The sequence below is a fragment of the Scyliorhinus torazame genome, chromosome 12, assembly GCF_047496885.1.
Source record: "Scyliorhinus torazame isolate Kashiwa2021f chromosome 12, sScyTor2.1, whole genome shotgun sequence".
NCBI lineage: Eukaryota > Metazoa > Chordata > Chondrichthyes > Carcharhiniformes > Scyliorhinidae > Scyliorhinus > Scyliorhinus torazame.
Window position 1 is genome coordinate 80116132 of NC_092718.1, and position 16906 is coordinate 80133037.

Below are 16906 nucleotides of genomic sequence, written 5' to 3' on the forward strand. Positions count from 1 at the left end.
CCCTTCACCACCGATGCACAGTGACAGCAGTGAGTACCATCCACACAATGCACTGCAACAACTCACCAAGGCTCCTTCAACAGCACCTATCAAACATGCAACCAGTACCATCTAGAAAGGCAATAGTAACAGATCATGGACAACACCACCACCTGCATGTTTCCACCAAACCAAGGCACAGTATTGTGACTTTGATCTGTATCGCTGTTCTTTCACTGTCGCTGGGTCAAAATCCTGGAACTCCCTCTCGAACAGCGCTGTGGGTGTACCTACACCACACGGACTGCAGCAGGTCACGAAAACAGCTCAGCTTGCCAAGGGGCAATTAGGGATGGCAATGAATGCTGGCCTTACAGCTATGTGCATAGTTTATGAAAGAATAAAAAGAAACACAGACAATCAGTGTCCATTGTAAATGTGACATTGGAAATTATAAAGAGGAAAGATATATTGATGTGCACATAGACATCAGATACAGAGAAATGATATATGGAGTCTTACTGTGCACTCTGTTTTCTCACAATAAAATCTTCCTTTATTTTTAGATGTACCACGGAATCTCTCAATGTCTTCTCTTGATATGATTAACACTTCATTGATCAATATAATTGAGGGGAATTCTACAATGATAATTTGCTCTGTCGAGAGCTTCCCAGCTTCTAACCTGACGTGGCGACATCTTAATGTCTCAATGAACAGAACATGTTCCAGCAATGAGCTGTGGTTAGTGATTCCTCACGTTACATCCAGGGACACTGGAGGCTATGAGTGTGTGGCAGAGAATGAACATGGAGCAGTGGAGGGGTCCATAACCATCACTGTGGAACGTGAGTGTACACAGATCTCAACATCTCTCACACAAATTAGTATAAACAATTAGACATGTGTACGCAATCTCACACATGTAGCACGGCCTGACAACATTTAGCTTGGGCTGAAAAATGACAAATGACGTTTGTACCACACAAGTGCCAGACAATGACCATCCCCAACAAATGAGTACCTAACTATTGCTCAGTGAGATTCAATGGCACTCCCATCACTCAACCTCCTTCCTTCAACACTCTGGCGGTTACTATTGATCAGAAATCTATCCGGACCAATCATATCAATACTGTGCCTACAGGAGCAGATCACAGACTGGGAATTTTGTGGTGATTAACTCACCACTATTACCTCAAGGGCCATGATGTGGAGATGCCGGCATAGGACTGGGATGGGCACAGTAAGAAGTCTTACAACACCAGGTTAAAGTCCAACAGGTGGAATTGGAATCACTAGCTTTCGGAGTGTAGCTCCTTCATCAGGCGACTCAGGTGATTGCAATTCAGAATGTCCAAATTGCCTATTTGAACTTAAAATAGGGAAATGTAGCTTGACATGTTCCTAGACATCAGATAGAGAGAGAGAGATTAAGCAAAAGTCTTGCTGTGCATTTTGTTTGCTCACAATGAAATCTTTCTTTATTTTTAGATGCACCACGGAATCTCTCAATGACCTCTTTTGATATGATTAACACTTCATTGATCAATGCAATTGAGGGGAATTCTGCAGAAATCATCTGTTCTGTCGAGAGCTTCCCGGCTTCTAACCTGATGTGGAGACATCTTAATATCCCAATGAACAGAACAAGTTCCAACAATGAGCTGTGGATGGTGATTCCTCACGTTACACCCAGGGACGCTGGAGACTATCAGTGTGTGGCAGAGAATGAATATGGAACAGTGGAGGGGTCCATAACTATCACTGTGGAATGTGAGTGTACACAGATTTCAACATCAGTCAGACACATAAACTCAGATACACCCTGAAACACACATGGAAGCATATAGATACTAACGCACTAACGGTATACAGATCCCAAGGAACATGCACAGGGCGACACACACAAACACAAACAAACAATTAGAGACCAACACATTCCATTGACTGTCACTTCATCCACCATCAAAATTCACTCCCTTCACCACCGAAACACGGTGACAGCAGTGAGTACCATCCACACAATGCACTGCAACAACTCACCAAGGCTCCTTCAACAGCACCTATCAAACATGCAACCAGTACCATCTAGAAGGGCAATAGTAACAGATGCTGGACAACACCACCACCTGCAAGTTTCCACCAAACCAAGGCACAATATTGTGACGTTGATCTGTATCGCTGTTCTTTCACTGTCGCTGGGTCAAAATCCTGGAACTCCCTCTCGAACAGCGCTGTCGGTGTACCTACACCACACGGACTGCAGCAGGTCACGAAAACAGCTCAGCTTGCCAAGGGGCAATTAGGGATGGGCAATGAATGCTGGCCTTACAGCTATGTGCATAGCTTACGAAAGAATAAAAAGAAACACCGACAATCAGTGTCCATTGTAAGTGTGACATTGGAAATTATAAAGAGGAAAGAAATACAGATGTGCACATAGACATCAGATACAGAGAAATGATGTATGGAGTCTTTCTGTGCACTCTGTTTTCTCACAATAAAATCTTCCTTTAATTTTAGATGGACCACGGAATCTCTCAATAACTTCTCTTGATATGATTAACACTTCATTGATCAATGTAATTGAGGGGAATTCTACAGTGATAATTTGCTCTGTCGAGAGCTTCCCAGCTTCTAACCTGAAGTGGAGACATCTTAATGTCCCAATGAACAGAACAAGTTCCAGCAATGAGCTGTGGTTAGTGATTCCTCACGTTACATCCAGGGACACTGGAGACTATCAGTGTGTGGCAGAGAATGAACATGGAGCAGTGGAGGGTTCCATAGCCATCACTGTGGAACGTGAGTGTACACAGACTTCAACATCTCTCACACAAATTAGTATAAACAATTAGACATGTGTACACAATCTCACATATGCTGCACAGCCTGAACAACATTCAGCTTGGGCTGAAAAATGACAAGTAACGTTTGTACCACACAAGTGCCAGACAATGACCATCCCCAACAAGTGAGTACCTAACTATTGCTCTTTGAGATTCAATGGCACTCCCATCACTCAACCCCCTTCCTTCAACACTCTGGCGGTTACTATTGATCAGAAACCTACCCGGACAAATCATATCAATACTGTGCCTACAGGAGCAGATCACAGACTGGGAATTTTGTGGTGATTAACTCACCACTATCACCTCAAGGGCCATGATGTGGAGATGCCGGCGTAGGATTGGGATGGGCACAGTAAGAAGTCTTACAACACCTGGTTAAAGTCCAACAGGTGTATTTGCAATCACTAGCTTTCGGAGTGTAGCTCCTTCATCAGGCGACTTAGGTGATTGGAATTCAGAATGTCCAAATTGCCTATTTGAACCTATAATGGGGAAATGTAGCTTGACATGCTCCTAGACATCAGATAGAGAGAGAGAGATTAAGCAAAAGTCTTGCTGTGCATTTTGTTTGCTCACAATGAAATCTTTCTTTATTTTTAGATGCACCACGGAATCTCTCAATGACCTCTTTTGATATGATTAACACTTCATTGATCAATGCAATTGAGGGGAATTCTGCAGAAATCATCTGTTCTGTCGAGAGCTTCCCGGCTTCTAACCTGATGTGGAGACATCTTAATATCCCAATGAACAGAACAAGTTCCAACAATGAGCTGTGGATGGTGATTCCTCACGTTACACCCAGGGACGCTGGAGACTATGTGTGTGTGGCAGAGAATGAATATGGAACAGTGGAGGGGTCCTTAACCATCACTGTGGAATGTGAGTGTACACAGATTTCAACATCAGTCAGACACATAAACTCAGATACACCCTGAAACACACACGGAACCACATAGATACTAACACACAAACTGTACACCAAGGAACAGGCACAGGTTGACACACACAAACACAAACAAACAAATAGAGACCAAACCCGTCCATTGACTGTCACCTCATCCACCATCAAAATTCATTCCCTTCACCACCGATGCACAGTGACAGCAGTGAGTACCATCCACACAATGCACTGCAACAACTCACCAAGGCTCCTTCAACAGCACCTATCAAACATGCAACCAGTACCATCTAGAAAGGCAATAGTAACAGATCATGGACAACACCACCACCTGCATGTTTCCACCAAACCAAGGCACAGTATTGTGACTTTGATCTGTATCGCTGTTCTTTCACTGTCGCTGGGTCAAAATCCTGGATCTCCCTCTCGAACAGCGCTGTGGGTGTACCTACACCACACGGACTGCAGCAGGTCACGAAAACAGCTCAGCTTGCCAAGGGGGCAATTAATAATGGGCAATAAATGCTGGCCTTACAGCTATGTGCATAGTTTATGAAAGAATAAAAAGAAACACAGACAATCAGTGTCCATTGTAAATGACATTGGAAATTATAAAGTGGAAAGATATACTGATGTGCACATAGACATCAGATACAGAGAAATGATATATGGAGTCTTACTGTGCACTCTGTTTTCTCACAATAAAATCTTCCTTTATTTTTAGATGTACCACGGAATCTCTCAATGACTTCTCTTGATATGATTAACACTTCATTGATCAATATAATTGAGGGGAATTCTACAGTGATAATTTGCTCTGTCGAGAGCTTCCCAGCTTCTAACCTGACGTGGCGACATCTTAATGTCTCAATGAACAGAACATGTTCCAGCAATGAGCTGTGGTTAGTGATTCCTCATGTTACATCCAGGGACACTGGAGGCTATGAGTGTGTGGCAGAGAATGAACATGGAGCAGTGGAGGGGTCCATAACCATCACTGTGGAACGTGAGTGTACACAGACTTCAATATCTCTCACACAAATTAGGATAAACAATTAGACATATGTACACAATCTCACACATGTAGCACGGCCTGACAACATTCAGCTTGGGCTGAAAAATGACAAATGACGTTTGTACCACACAAGTGCCAGACAATGACCATCCCCAACAAATGAGTACCTAACTATTGCTCAGTGAGATTCAATGGCACTCCCATCACTCAACCTCCTTCCTTCAACACTCTGGCGGTTACTATTGATCAGAAACCTACCCGGACCAGTCATATCAATACTGTTCCTACAGGAGCAGATCACAGACTGGGAATTGTGTGGTTATTAACTCACCACTATTACCTCAAGGGCCATGATGTGGAGATGCCGGCATAGGACTGGGATGGGCACAGTAAGAAGTCTTACAACACCAGGTTAAAGTCCAACAGGTGGAATTGGAATCACTAGCTTTCGGAGTGTAGCTTATTCATCAGGCGACTCAGGTGATTGCAATTCAGAATGTCCAAATTGCCTATTTGAACTTAAAATAGGGAAATGTAGCTTGACATGTTCCTAGACATCAGATAGAGAGAGAGAGATTAAGCAAAAGTCTTGCTGTGCATTTTGTTTGCTCACAATGAAATCTTTCTTTATTTTTAGATGCACCACGGAATCTCTCAATGACCTCTTTTGATATGATTAACACTTCATTGATCAATGCAATTGAGGGGAATTCTGCAGAAATCATCTGTTCTGTTGAGAGCTTCCCGGCTTCTAACCTGATGTGGAGACATCTTAATATCCCAATGAACAGAACAAGTTCCAACAATGAGCTGTGGTTGGTGATTCCTCACGTTACATCCAGGGACACTGGAGACTATGTGTGTGTGGCAGAGAATGAACATGGAGCAGTGGAGGGGTCCATAACTATCTCTGTGGAATGTGAGTGTATACAGATTTCAACATCAGTCAGGCACATAAACTCAGATACACCCTGAAACACACATTGAAGCACATAGATACTAACGCACTAACCGTATACAGATCCCAAGGAACATGCACAGGGCGACACACACAAACACAAACAAACAATTAGAGACCAACACATTCCATTGACTGTCACTTCATCCACCATCAAAATTCACTCCCTTCACCACCGAAACACGGTGACAGCAGTGAGTACCATCCACACAATGCACTGCAACAACTCACCAAGGCTCCTTCAACAGCACCTATCAAACATGCAACCAGTACCATCTAGAAGGGCAATAGTAACAGATCATGGACAACACCACCACCTGCAAGTTTCCACCAAACCAAGGCACAATATTGTGACTTTGATCTGTATCGCTGTTCTTTCACTGTCGCTGGGTCAAAATCCTGGAACTCCCTCTCGAACAGCGCTGTCGGTGTACCTACACCACACGGACTGCAGCAGGTCACGAAAACAGCTCAGCTTGCCAAGGGGCAATTAGGGATGGGCAATGAATGCTGGCCTTACAGCTATGTGCATAGCTTACGAAAGAATAAAAAGAAACACCGACAATCAGTGTCCATTGTAAGTGTGACATTGGAAATTATAAAGAGGAAAGAAATACAGATGTGCACATAAACATCAGATACAGAGAAATGATGTATGGAGTCTTTTTGTGCACTCTGTTTTCTCACAATAAAATCTTCCTTTAATTTTAGATGGACCACGGAATCTCTCAATAACTTCTCTTGATATGATTAACAATTCATTGATCAATGTAATTGAGGGGAATTCTACAGTGATAATTTGCTCTGTCGAGAGCTTCCCAGCTTCTAACCTGAAGTGGAGACATCTTAATGTCCCAATGAACAGAACAAGTTCCAGCAATGAGCTGTGGTTGGTGATTCCTCACGTTACATCCAGGGACACTGGAGACTATGAGTGTGTGGCAGAGAATGAACATGGAGCAGTGGAGGGTTCCATAGCCATCACTGTGGAACGTGAGTGTACACAGATCTCAACATCTCTCACACAAATTAGTATAAACAATTAGACATGTGTACACAATCTCACATATGCAGCACAGCCTGAACAACATTCAGCTTGGGCTGAAAAATGACAAGTAACGTTTGTACCACACAAGTGCCAGACAATGACCATCCCCAACAAGTGAGTACCTAACTATTGCTCATTGAGATTCAATGGCACTCCCATCGCTCAACCCCCTTCCTTCAACACTCTGGCGGTTACTATTGATCAGAAACCTACCCGGACCAATCATATCAATACTGTTCCTACAGGAGCAGATCACAGACTGGGAATTTTGTGGTGATTAACTCACCTCTATCACCTCAAGGGCCATGATGTGGAGATGCCGGCGTAGGGCTGGGATGGGCACAGTAAGAAGTCTTACAACACCTGGTTAAAGTCCAACAGGTGTATTTGGAATCACTAGCTTTCGGAGTGTAGCTCCTTCATCAGGTGACTCAGGTGATTGGAATTCAGAATGTCCAAATTGCCTATTTGAACTTTTAATTGGGAATTGTGGCTTTTAATGTTCATAGACATCAGATAGAGAGAAAGAGATTAAGCAAAAGTCTTACTGTGCACTGTGTTTGCTCACAATGAAATCTTTCTTTATTTTTAGATGCACCACGGAAGCTCTCAATGACCTCTTTTGATCTGATTAACACTTCATTGATCAATGTAATTGAGGGGAATTCTGCAGAAATAATCTGTTATGTCGAGAGCTTCCCAGCTTCTAACCTGATGTGGAGACATCTTAATGTCCCAATGAACAGAACAAGTTCCAACAATGAGCTGTGGTTGGTGATTCCTCATGTTACATCCAGGGACGCTGGAGACTATGAGTGTGTGGCAGAGAATGAACATGGAGCAGTGGAGGGGTCCTTAACCATCACTGTGGAACGTGAGTGTGAACAGACTTCAATATCTGTCAGACACATACACTCTTAATCAAACAATACGTGGCACAGTGTCTAATATACATTCATACATGTAAACACTGGCACACGTACCATATGTTTTGTTATGGGCCAGGGTTTAGAAAACTCCAATGTATATCATGGAGTCCACCTGACATATAAATGTTTATTGATTTTGGTTATGATCAGCACAAGAACGTGCCTTTCAGGTGTTATTCAATAGAGTTTTTAGGCGCTTTTAATCAAAAAACATGGTTTATTCGACGAATTTAGTTAACATTTCTATAAACACACACAGTAAGAATTATTATCAACTACAAACATAAAGACCCCACACAGCTGCAGTAATCTATGTATAACCCTTAATGAGTTCCCCCTTAACTGTTCCAATTCAATAACAAAATCCAAGTAAAACCAGAAACCCCTTTTCAAAGGTGTGGCCCAGCACACGGCATTATCACTGGTATAAGACTTGTTAGTGATACTCTGTTCCCCTTTTCAAACAGCAGGTTTGAATTCCTTCCAGAAAGCAAGCATCTCTTTTAAGTTATCACACGGTCCAGAAACAGCTTTTAAAATGAAGATAGTGAGACACTTCTTTCGACCTGTGCAGTTCAAACCAGTCCAAAATCTCAAAGCGAAAGTAAAAACTCACAGCGCCACAGCCCAGCTCCACTCACACATTGACATCACTGAAGCCATGTGATAAGACAAAAAGATTTCTTAAAGGGACACTCACATGACAATGGATACAACAGGAACATGCACAGGCCAACACACACAAACACACACACAAACAAACAGACACCAACACATTCCACTTGATTGTCACCTCATTCACCATCAACATTCATTCCCTTCACCACTGAAGCACAGTGACAGCAGTATCCACACAATACACCGCAGCAACTCATCAAGACAGGGTCAAAATCCTAGAATCCCCTCTCCAATGGTACTGCGGGTGTATCTACCCCACATGGACTGCAGCAGGTCAAGAAGGCAGCTTAGCTTACCAAGGGGTAATTAAGCATGCGCAGTGAATGTTGGCCTTATCAGCAATGTGAATATCTTGTAAAAGAATAAAAAGAAACACATTGTAAATGTGACATTCAAACTTATAAAGGTGAAAGTTGTCCTCAAATGCACTGATAAATCTGATACAGAAAAGCAATGGGGTGTCTTACTGTGTACTCTGTTTTCTCACCATATAATCTTCCTTTATTTTTAGATACACCACGAAATATCTCAATTACTTCTCTTGATATGATTAGCATTTCATTGATCAATATAATTAAGGGGAATTCTACAGAGATAATCTGCTCTGTCGAGAGCTTCCCAGCTTCTAGCCTGACATGGAGGCATCTTAATGTCACAATGAACAGAACAAGTTCCAACAATGAGCTGTGGTTGGTGATTCCTCACGTTACATCCAGGGACACTGGAGACTATGAGTGTGTGGCAGAGAATGAACATGGAGCAGTGGAGGGGTCCATAACCATCATTGTAGAATGTGAGTGTACACAGACTTCAACATCTGTCGCACAAATTAGTATAAACAATTAGACATGTGTACATAATCCTATATATGCCACACGGCCTGATCAGCACTCACCTTGGGTCGAAAAGTGGCAAATAACGTTTGTGCCACACAAGTGCCAGGCAATGACCAACCTCAACAAGTGATAATCTAACCATCGCCCATTGATATTTAAGGGCACTACCATCGTTGAATCCCCCTCCATCATCTCTCTTGCGATTACCATTGATCAGAAACCTACCCGGACCAGCCGTATCAATACTGTGTCGACAGGAGCTGGTCAGAGACTGGGAATTTTATGGTGATTAACTCACCACCATCTCCTCAATGGCTGTCAGGGATGGCTAATAAATTGTGTTCTAGGCAGCGACACTCACATCTTGCGAATGATTAAAAAGAAACACATAGGGGCATTGTTCATTCTGAATATTTATATTGGAAAAACTAATTGGGAAATGTGGCTTTTATATGTACATATACATCAAACAGGAAGAGGGTTGAATTGTAAAGTCTCACTATGCACATTGTTTGCTGAGATTGAAATCTTTATTTATTTTTAGATGCACCACGGAATCTCTCAATGTCTTCTCTTGATATGATTAACGTTTCATTGATCAATATAATTGAGGGGAATTCTACAGTGATAATCTGCTCTGTCGAGAGCTTCCCAGCTTCTAACGTGACGTGGCGACATCTTAATGTCACAATGAACAGAACAAGTTCCAACAATGAGCTGTGGTTGGTGATTCCTCACATTACATCCAGGGACACTGGAGACTATGAGTGTGCGGCAGAGAATGAACATGGAGCAGTGGAGGGGTCCATAACCATCATTGTGGAACGTGAGTGTGCACAGACTTCAACATCAGTCAAACACAAACGCTCTCAATCAAAAATACTGCTGCACACAAAACACACATGGAAACAGGTAGAACCTGACACATGTACCATATAAGCATAACCCAGCAACATGCACGGGCCAACACACACAAGCAGACACGAACACAGTCCACTTGATTGCCACCTCATTCGCCATCAGCATTCATTCCTTTCACCATTGATGCATAGTGACAGCAGTGTGTACCATTGTAGCCATCTCAGATGGCCACCTGCAAAGGACCATGGGAATTATGGTCAACCCAGGACTCAGACAGACTCAGAGCTTGTGTGTGTATTTGCAACCCAGGTAGCTAGACACGCTCGAAACCCCCGCTCGTTTGCATTCTAATGGCCCATTTCCCCAGAACAAAAGAACTGTACTCAAGTAACCGATACAGATACAGACTAATCAGCGCCACTCACTTTACTCAGTGGGCCCAAACAGCCATGGTCAATGACCGCTAAGGACACGCCCAGCCATCAAGGCACCCGCCCCTTTATTGGCCAAAATCGAAGGCAGTGATCGAAGCCTGTCGAATTATTGGGTCCAAGTTAAGGACCGCCCCAAAGAGCACAAAATCCCAGAGGGATAAGAAGAGACACAGCCATGTGCTCGGTCTCTCTTGGATCCGGCCTATGCCAACCCAAGTGCAGCATAACGACCAGACAGACAAGTTCAAGACCAACGATCGCTACCAGGTGGATAAGCCCAGCAGAAACAAAGCTACTTCTTCCACCGAGCCACGCAAGTTTCGGACAAAGGCCTTATCCATCTGCATAGAGCCGGTTGCCCTGAAGTTAAGTATAGGTTATTGTAGTTGTTAGGTGTAGTTTAACTTGTCGTGTTTTGTGTTGCACGTCGAAGTAATCCTTGTGTGTAAATAAACCATCTTTGAACTTGAACTGACTAACTGGTTGTGTGGTCCTTTGATCGATATCCGGTTGAGCCTTGTGGTGGTATCATTTGATACCTGGCGACTCTAAAGAGCATCAATATTAATTGGCAACATTATTGGCGTCTCCGGTGCCGATTGGCAACATTATTGGCGACATCTAACGGGACTCGAATTAGAAGTGATTTTGTCACTCCGAGAGAACCCACATACTTTGAACTCCAAATGCGTGAAAGAGAAAGAACCACAAGTGCAAGCCCATATCGACCAAATCACCGAATTTCGGAAGTCTGTACTAACCTGCATGCGTACTAACAGGGACATAAGGTAAACTTGTTAGAGTGTGTCAAAACTATCGAGGGAATTGTGAACCGGAAAATAGCTTAGGCCATACCCGCATTTCAAATCACCGCCTTATCCCCCTGTCCCAAATTAACGATAGGAAACAGAGATTAACGGTAGGAAAAGAGATATTAGAAGCAATGGCCACAAAAGCAATGGAACGTTTAATGAACCCACAGGAACCCGAAGTCGCAGCAACCAACAGAGCAGAGCAGTGCCCCATTTGGGAAGGAGAGTTGAGGCAGTATTTAAGGGGAATGATTCCGATTTTTGTTCAAATGAAGTGTCAGGTCCAGGAAGCATAGGACAAACTTGGTGGGATAATCTAACCGAGGTGCATAAGAAAAATGCAGCAAAAGTGCGAAAGAAGATGCCAATAGTGTCCTGTTTGGCACAGTTACGAGGCACAGAGGAGGTCGTGAGGACGCGCCGCAGGCAGCTAGTTGAGAAAGAGGAGAAGAATGAGGGAAACAATAGTGAATGTGAAAAGATTAGTGAGCAATTCCGGGAACAGTTGGCAGCTAAAGATAACGAGATGGCTAATGTCAAACGGGCACACCAATCTTGTTTAGTTCACCTTAGCAGCTTTCAGACCCAGTACGATAAAGCCTACCAAGATACACAGCGCGCAGTCTTGGTACGAGAAGAGACAGAACAGCAGGTAGCACAGTTAACAAGTCAATGCGTGGATTTAAAGGCATCTTTACGAGCACTCCATAGCTCCACTACAGAACAAAGACAGAGCACAGTAGACCACACAAAATGTAGACAACAAATAGAGAATTTGCAGTCACTGCTGTTATAAGCGAGGCATTTTCAGAACCCCAAAATGTATCATGGAGTTCAACCAACCTCACCCTTTCATGGATTTGTTGCTTTTCCGAGCACACAGCTTTTTCCCTAGGTGTGGGATTACAATTATGGACACGTGGGTTTTTAAACACAAAACATTGTTTATTCCATGAACTCAACTTAACATCTTAAATAAACATTGGATCTCTTAACACCCCTTACCTCAAAGATAACTCAGAAAATATTGCAACAGTAAATACTTCCTTAAAATGTTTCTTCAAACTTCCAAGAGACTTAACACCTTTAAACAGTATCACATCAGGTTAAAGGATATATATAGTTTCTGTAGAATGGCAGAGATATATTAGTTTGGTTGATTTCAGCTCCAGCACCTTGCTTTTCTTCATGCAGCTCTCTGGAAACCCACAGACACACCCAAACTGCTATCCCAAACCTGGCTTTCTACTTTTTAATCAGCACACAGCAAAACAGCCAGGCACTTTTAAACTGCTCTCAGCAAAACCAGCCAGGTTTTTTTTTTAGCTGCTCTCAGCAAAACCAGCCAGGTTCTTTCCAAAACTGAAACTAAAAACCTGCAAAACACAGACTGCAAAATGGCTGAACTGAGCTGAGCTCCACCCACTCTATGACATCACTGTTTTCATAAAGGTACATTGCTTAAACATCCAGTTCTTAAAGGCACTCTCGCATGACACCTCCCCCCAAGAAAAAAAAATAAACCATCAACTTCAAGGTGGTTTCATTTTTCACCTTTGCACCATCAATTAAGAAATGCACACAGTAAAATTACTTTTGCGTTTCACAAAAAAAAACACACGCAAACATGCATAATAATACAGTTCATTTTTCTTTGCCCTTCTTCCTCCAACCAAAATCTTTCTCGATTGACAGTCTCTTTGAACCAAGTCTCTGCACGATCCATCCATTCCTCTCCTCCTCGGCATTTCTCTTCAGAATCAGATAATTTAGTTCAATCTGACCAGAGTCCCTTGCAATTCTCCAAGGAGCATTGGTGATCACAGTTTTCAGGCAGTCAAATGCCTGTTGAAAGTCCGCTGTCCATTGAAATTTTTTAGGTTTCTTCAGCAATTCCATCAGTGGAGTAATCACGCCACAAAACCTTTGCACGCCTGTTCGATCAAATTCATTCATGCTTGGAGATCGCATTATTTCCCTTCATCTTGAGGGTATCGGAAACTCTGCAAGGAAAGTGATTCGGGCTTCTCCAAATTCACTTTCGGCTAGGTTCATCACCAAATCCGCCACCTGAAGTTGATCGAAGAACTCCATACGATGGTTTAAATGTTCTTTCCATGTCTGGAAGTTGGAAATAAAAGCAGATTGTCCCACTTTCTCCATGCAATCCTTCAATGGTGGGAAAGGATAAGAGTCCATTCTTGTAACTGCATTCACCTTTCGATAGTCCACACACAACCGTTGGGTACCATCTGGTCTAGGGACCATCACTATGGGTGAGCTCCATTGGCTGCAACCCACTTCAATTATGCCATTTTTAAGCATACTTTCAATCTCTTTGTTAACCTGTGCCAATTTTAAAGGATTAAGTCTATATGGATGTTGTTTGATAGGAACAGCATTTCCTACATCTACATCATGTATAGCCATTTTAGTACTTCCCAATTTATCTTTACAAACTTGCCCATGTGATAGCAATAACTATTTCAGGTCAGTTCGTTTTTCCTCTGGAAGGTAACTTAACAATTCATCCCAATTTTTAAGAACACCCTCATTTTCCAATTTAATTTGAGGTATGTCAAATTCAGTCATCTGGATTTGGTTGGTCACTTTGAGTTAGAATCAGTAAAACCTCCTTTTTCTCCACTTCCCTTGCAAAGTACCTTTTAAGCATATTCACATGACACACTCAGTGAGCCTTCCTTCTATCTGGTGTTTTTACCACATAATTCACCTCACTTAATTTCCTTTCAATCTGATACGGTCCACAAAACCGTGCTTTTGAAGGCTCCCCTACCACTGATAACAACACTAAAACTTTATTCCCACTGGCAAAACTACGAACTTTGGATTTCTTGTCCGCTACCCGTTTCATCACATTTTGTGCAACTTTCAAATGTTGTCCAGCCAATTCACCTGCTCTATTTAATCGTTCCCTAAAATTTGACACGTAATCCAATAGTGTAACTTCCGATCTCTCACCCACCAATTTTTCCTTGATCAATTTAAGTGGTCCTCTTACCTCATGACCAAAAATTAGTTCAAAACAACTAAATTTGGTAGACTCATTAGGTGCGTCCCTACTTGCAAACAATACGAATGGGATTCCTTTATCCCAATTCTCTGGATAATCTTGACAATACGCCCTCAATATTGTCTTTAATGTCTGATGCCACCTTTCTAATGCTCCCTGCGATTCTGGATGATACGCAGTTGATTTAAATTGTTTTATTCCTAAGCTATCCATAACTTCTTTGAATAATGTTGAAGTAAAATTTGTTCCTTGATCCGATTGAATTTCTCTGGGTAGTCCATATCTAGTAAAGAATTTAAGTAACTCCTCCACAATCCTTTTAGCTGTAATATTACGTACTGGAATGGCCTCTGGAAACCTAGTAGACACATCCATTACAGTCAAACGATATTGATTCCCACTTTTTGTTTTAGGATGCGGTCCTACACAATCGATAAGGACCCTTGTAAAAGGTTCCTGAAATGCTGGAATGGGTATTAAGGGCACTGGTTTTATCACTGCTTGAGGTTTCCCTATCACTTGACAAGTGTGACATGATTGATAAAATTTAACTACATCTTTATGTAGTCCAGGCCAATAAAAATGTTTCTGAATTTTAGCTTGAGTTTTCCTTATTCCCAAATGACCACCCACTGGTAGCTCATGTGCAACTCGCAACACCTCCTCTCTATAGCCTACCGGCAATACTACTTGATGAACATCTTCCCACTTTTCATCCGCCTGCATATGTACAGGTCCTCATTTTCTCATCAAGACATCATTTTTATGGTAATAACACTCTGGTATAATCTCAGATTCCTCTTCCGTATATGCTTTCTGATATATCCGTTTTATTTCTACATCTTCCTGTTGTAACTCCGCCAATTTTCCTGAACTAAAAATATCTGCCTCATCCGCCACCTGTTCTTGTTCTTTTTCAACCATCTGATCAAAAATCGTTTCTGATAATTGCACTTCAACTTCATCTTCACTCTTTGATTTCTCCTCTTATCTTAACCTGTGACTTTGCGACCTTGTTACTACAGAATCCGGAAAAATCCCAGGATATTCATCCTTCAACACTTCAGTTGACTGATTTTCCACTGGCTTATCAACCGCAGCAGGCATCACTCCCACCTGCGATTCAGCTATATCATTACCCAATATAAACTGTATTCCTGGACTAGATAGTTTATCTATTACTCCTACTACCACTTCACCACTCTTCACTGGACTTTCCAACCTCACCTTATATAATGGAATGCTACTCCTCTCACCCTGAATTCAACATATCACCATCTTTTCTGGCAACATTCTTCCCAATCTACATAATTCCTCATCTCTTACCATTACAGATTGACTGGCCCCTGTATCTCTTAAAATTGTGACTTCTTTACCTGCTCCTCGTGACACACATTCGTAAACTTTACCCACACAAGTAAATTATTTAAAGATATCTGGCACCTTCTTAACAATTACTTCTTGAACAGGCTGTACAATTGTTTGCACCTCCTTCGCTTCCCTTGGGCTTTCCTTTGCCACTCTAACAAACCCCACTGTCTTATCCTGTTTTACCACATCAGCTTTCCCAGTGCTTTTCATCAACCACCAACACTGTGACTTTACATGGCCTAGTTTATTCCAGTGACAACATTTGAAACTTTTCATTTCTTTTCCACCCTCCTGGATTTCTTTTTTATTCTGAGGTACGCTCTTTTTATTGTCTCACATCAGATCACCTTTACCTTTACCACTTGAGTATTTCTCATGTCCCCAGTTTCGATCCCTCACCGGCTGAAACTGATGTCGGAAACCAATTTTTGATTTATGAACTAGTTCATAATCATCTGCCATTTCCGCTGCTAATCTCACAGTTTTAACCCTCTGTTCCTCCACATGAGTTGTCACTACATCAGGAATTGAATTTTTAAACTCCTCCAAAAGTATAATTTCTCTGAGAGCTTCATACGTTTGGTCTATTTTCAAAACCCTTATCCACCTATCAAAATTACTCTGTTTGAGCCTTTCAAACTCCATGTATGTTTGACCAAATTCTTTCCTTAAATTTCTAAACCTTTGTCTGTAAGCTTCAGGCACTAGCTCATATGCACTTAAGATGGATTTCTTCACCTCCTCATACGTTCCAGATACCTCCTCCGGTGGTGATGCTAACACTTCACTAGCCCTACCTACCAGCTTTGTTTGAATCAGTAACACCCACATGTCCTGTGGCCATTTCATTTGTTTAGCTACCTTCTCAAATGAAATGAAAAAGGCTTCCACTTCCTTCTCGTCAAACCTTGGCAATTCTTGGACATATTTAAATAGATTCCCACCAAGCCTTCGACTATGACACTCTTTCTCACTATCCTCATCACTATCATCCAACTGTACGTTTCCCTTTACGTCTGCCAATTTTAACTGATTGTCATGTTTCATGGCCATTTTCTGAAGTTCAAACTCCCTCTCTTTATCTTTTTCCCTGATCTGGATCTCCCTTTCTTTTTCTTTTTGTTCTACTCGGGCTATTCTCTCTTTTCTCCTTTCTTCTCTCTCCTTTACTTTTTCCTCTCTCTCTCTTTCTCTT

At 42.1% G+C, this 16906-nt stretch overlaps 1 protein-coding gene across 1 annotated transcript in view; it reads left to right on the forward strand.

Moving 5' to 3' along the window:
- Positions 1–95: 95 nt before the first annotated feature.
- The window catches only part of LOC140387063 (basement membrane-specific heparan sulfate proteoglycan core protein-like), a 56737-nt gene continuing 39926 nt past the window's right edge, over positions 96–16906 (forward strand). The window contains exons 1-11 of the mRNA XM_072470074.1: positions 96–180; positions 546–827; positions 1474–1755; positions 2506–2787; positions 3435–3716; positions 4460–4741; positions 5388–5669; positions 6420–6701; positions 7349–7630; positions 8875–9156; positions 9744–10025. Coding sequence (XP_072326175.1) covers positions 96–180; positions 546–827; positions 1474–1755; positions 2506–2787; positions 3435–3716; positions 4460–4741; positions 5388–5669; positions 6420–6701; positions 7349–7630; positions 8875–9156; positions 9744–10025 — 2905 coding nt within the window. The remainder of the gene's footprint in view (positions 181–545; positions 828–1473; positions 1756–2505; positions 2788–3434; positions 3717–4459; positions 4742–5387; positions 5670–6419; positions 6702–7348; positions 7631–8874; positions 9157–9743; positions 10026–16906) is intronic.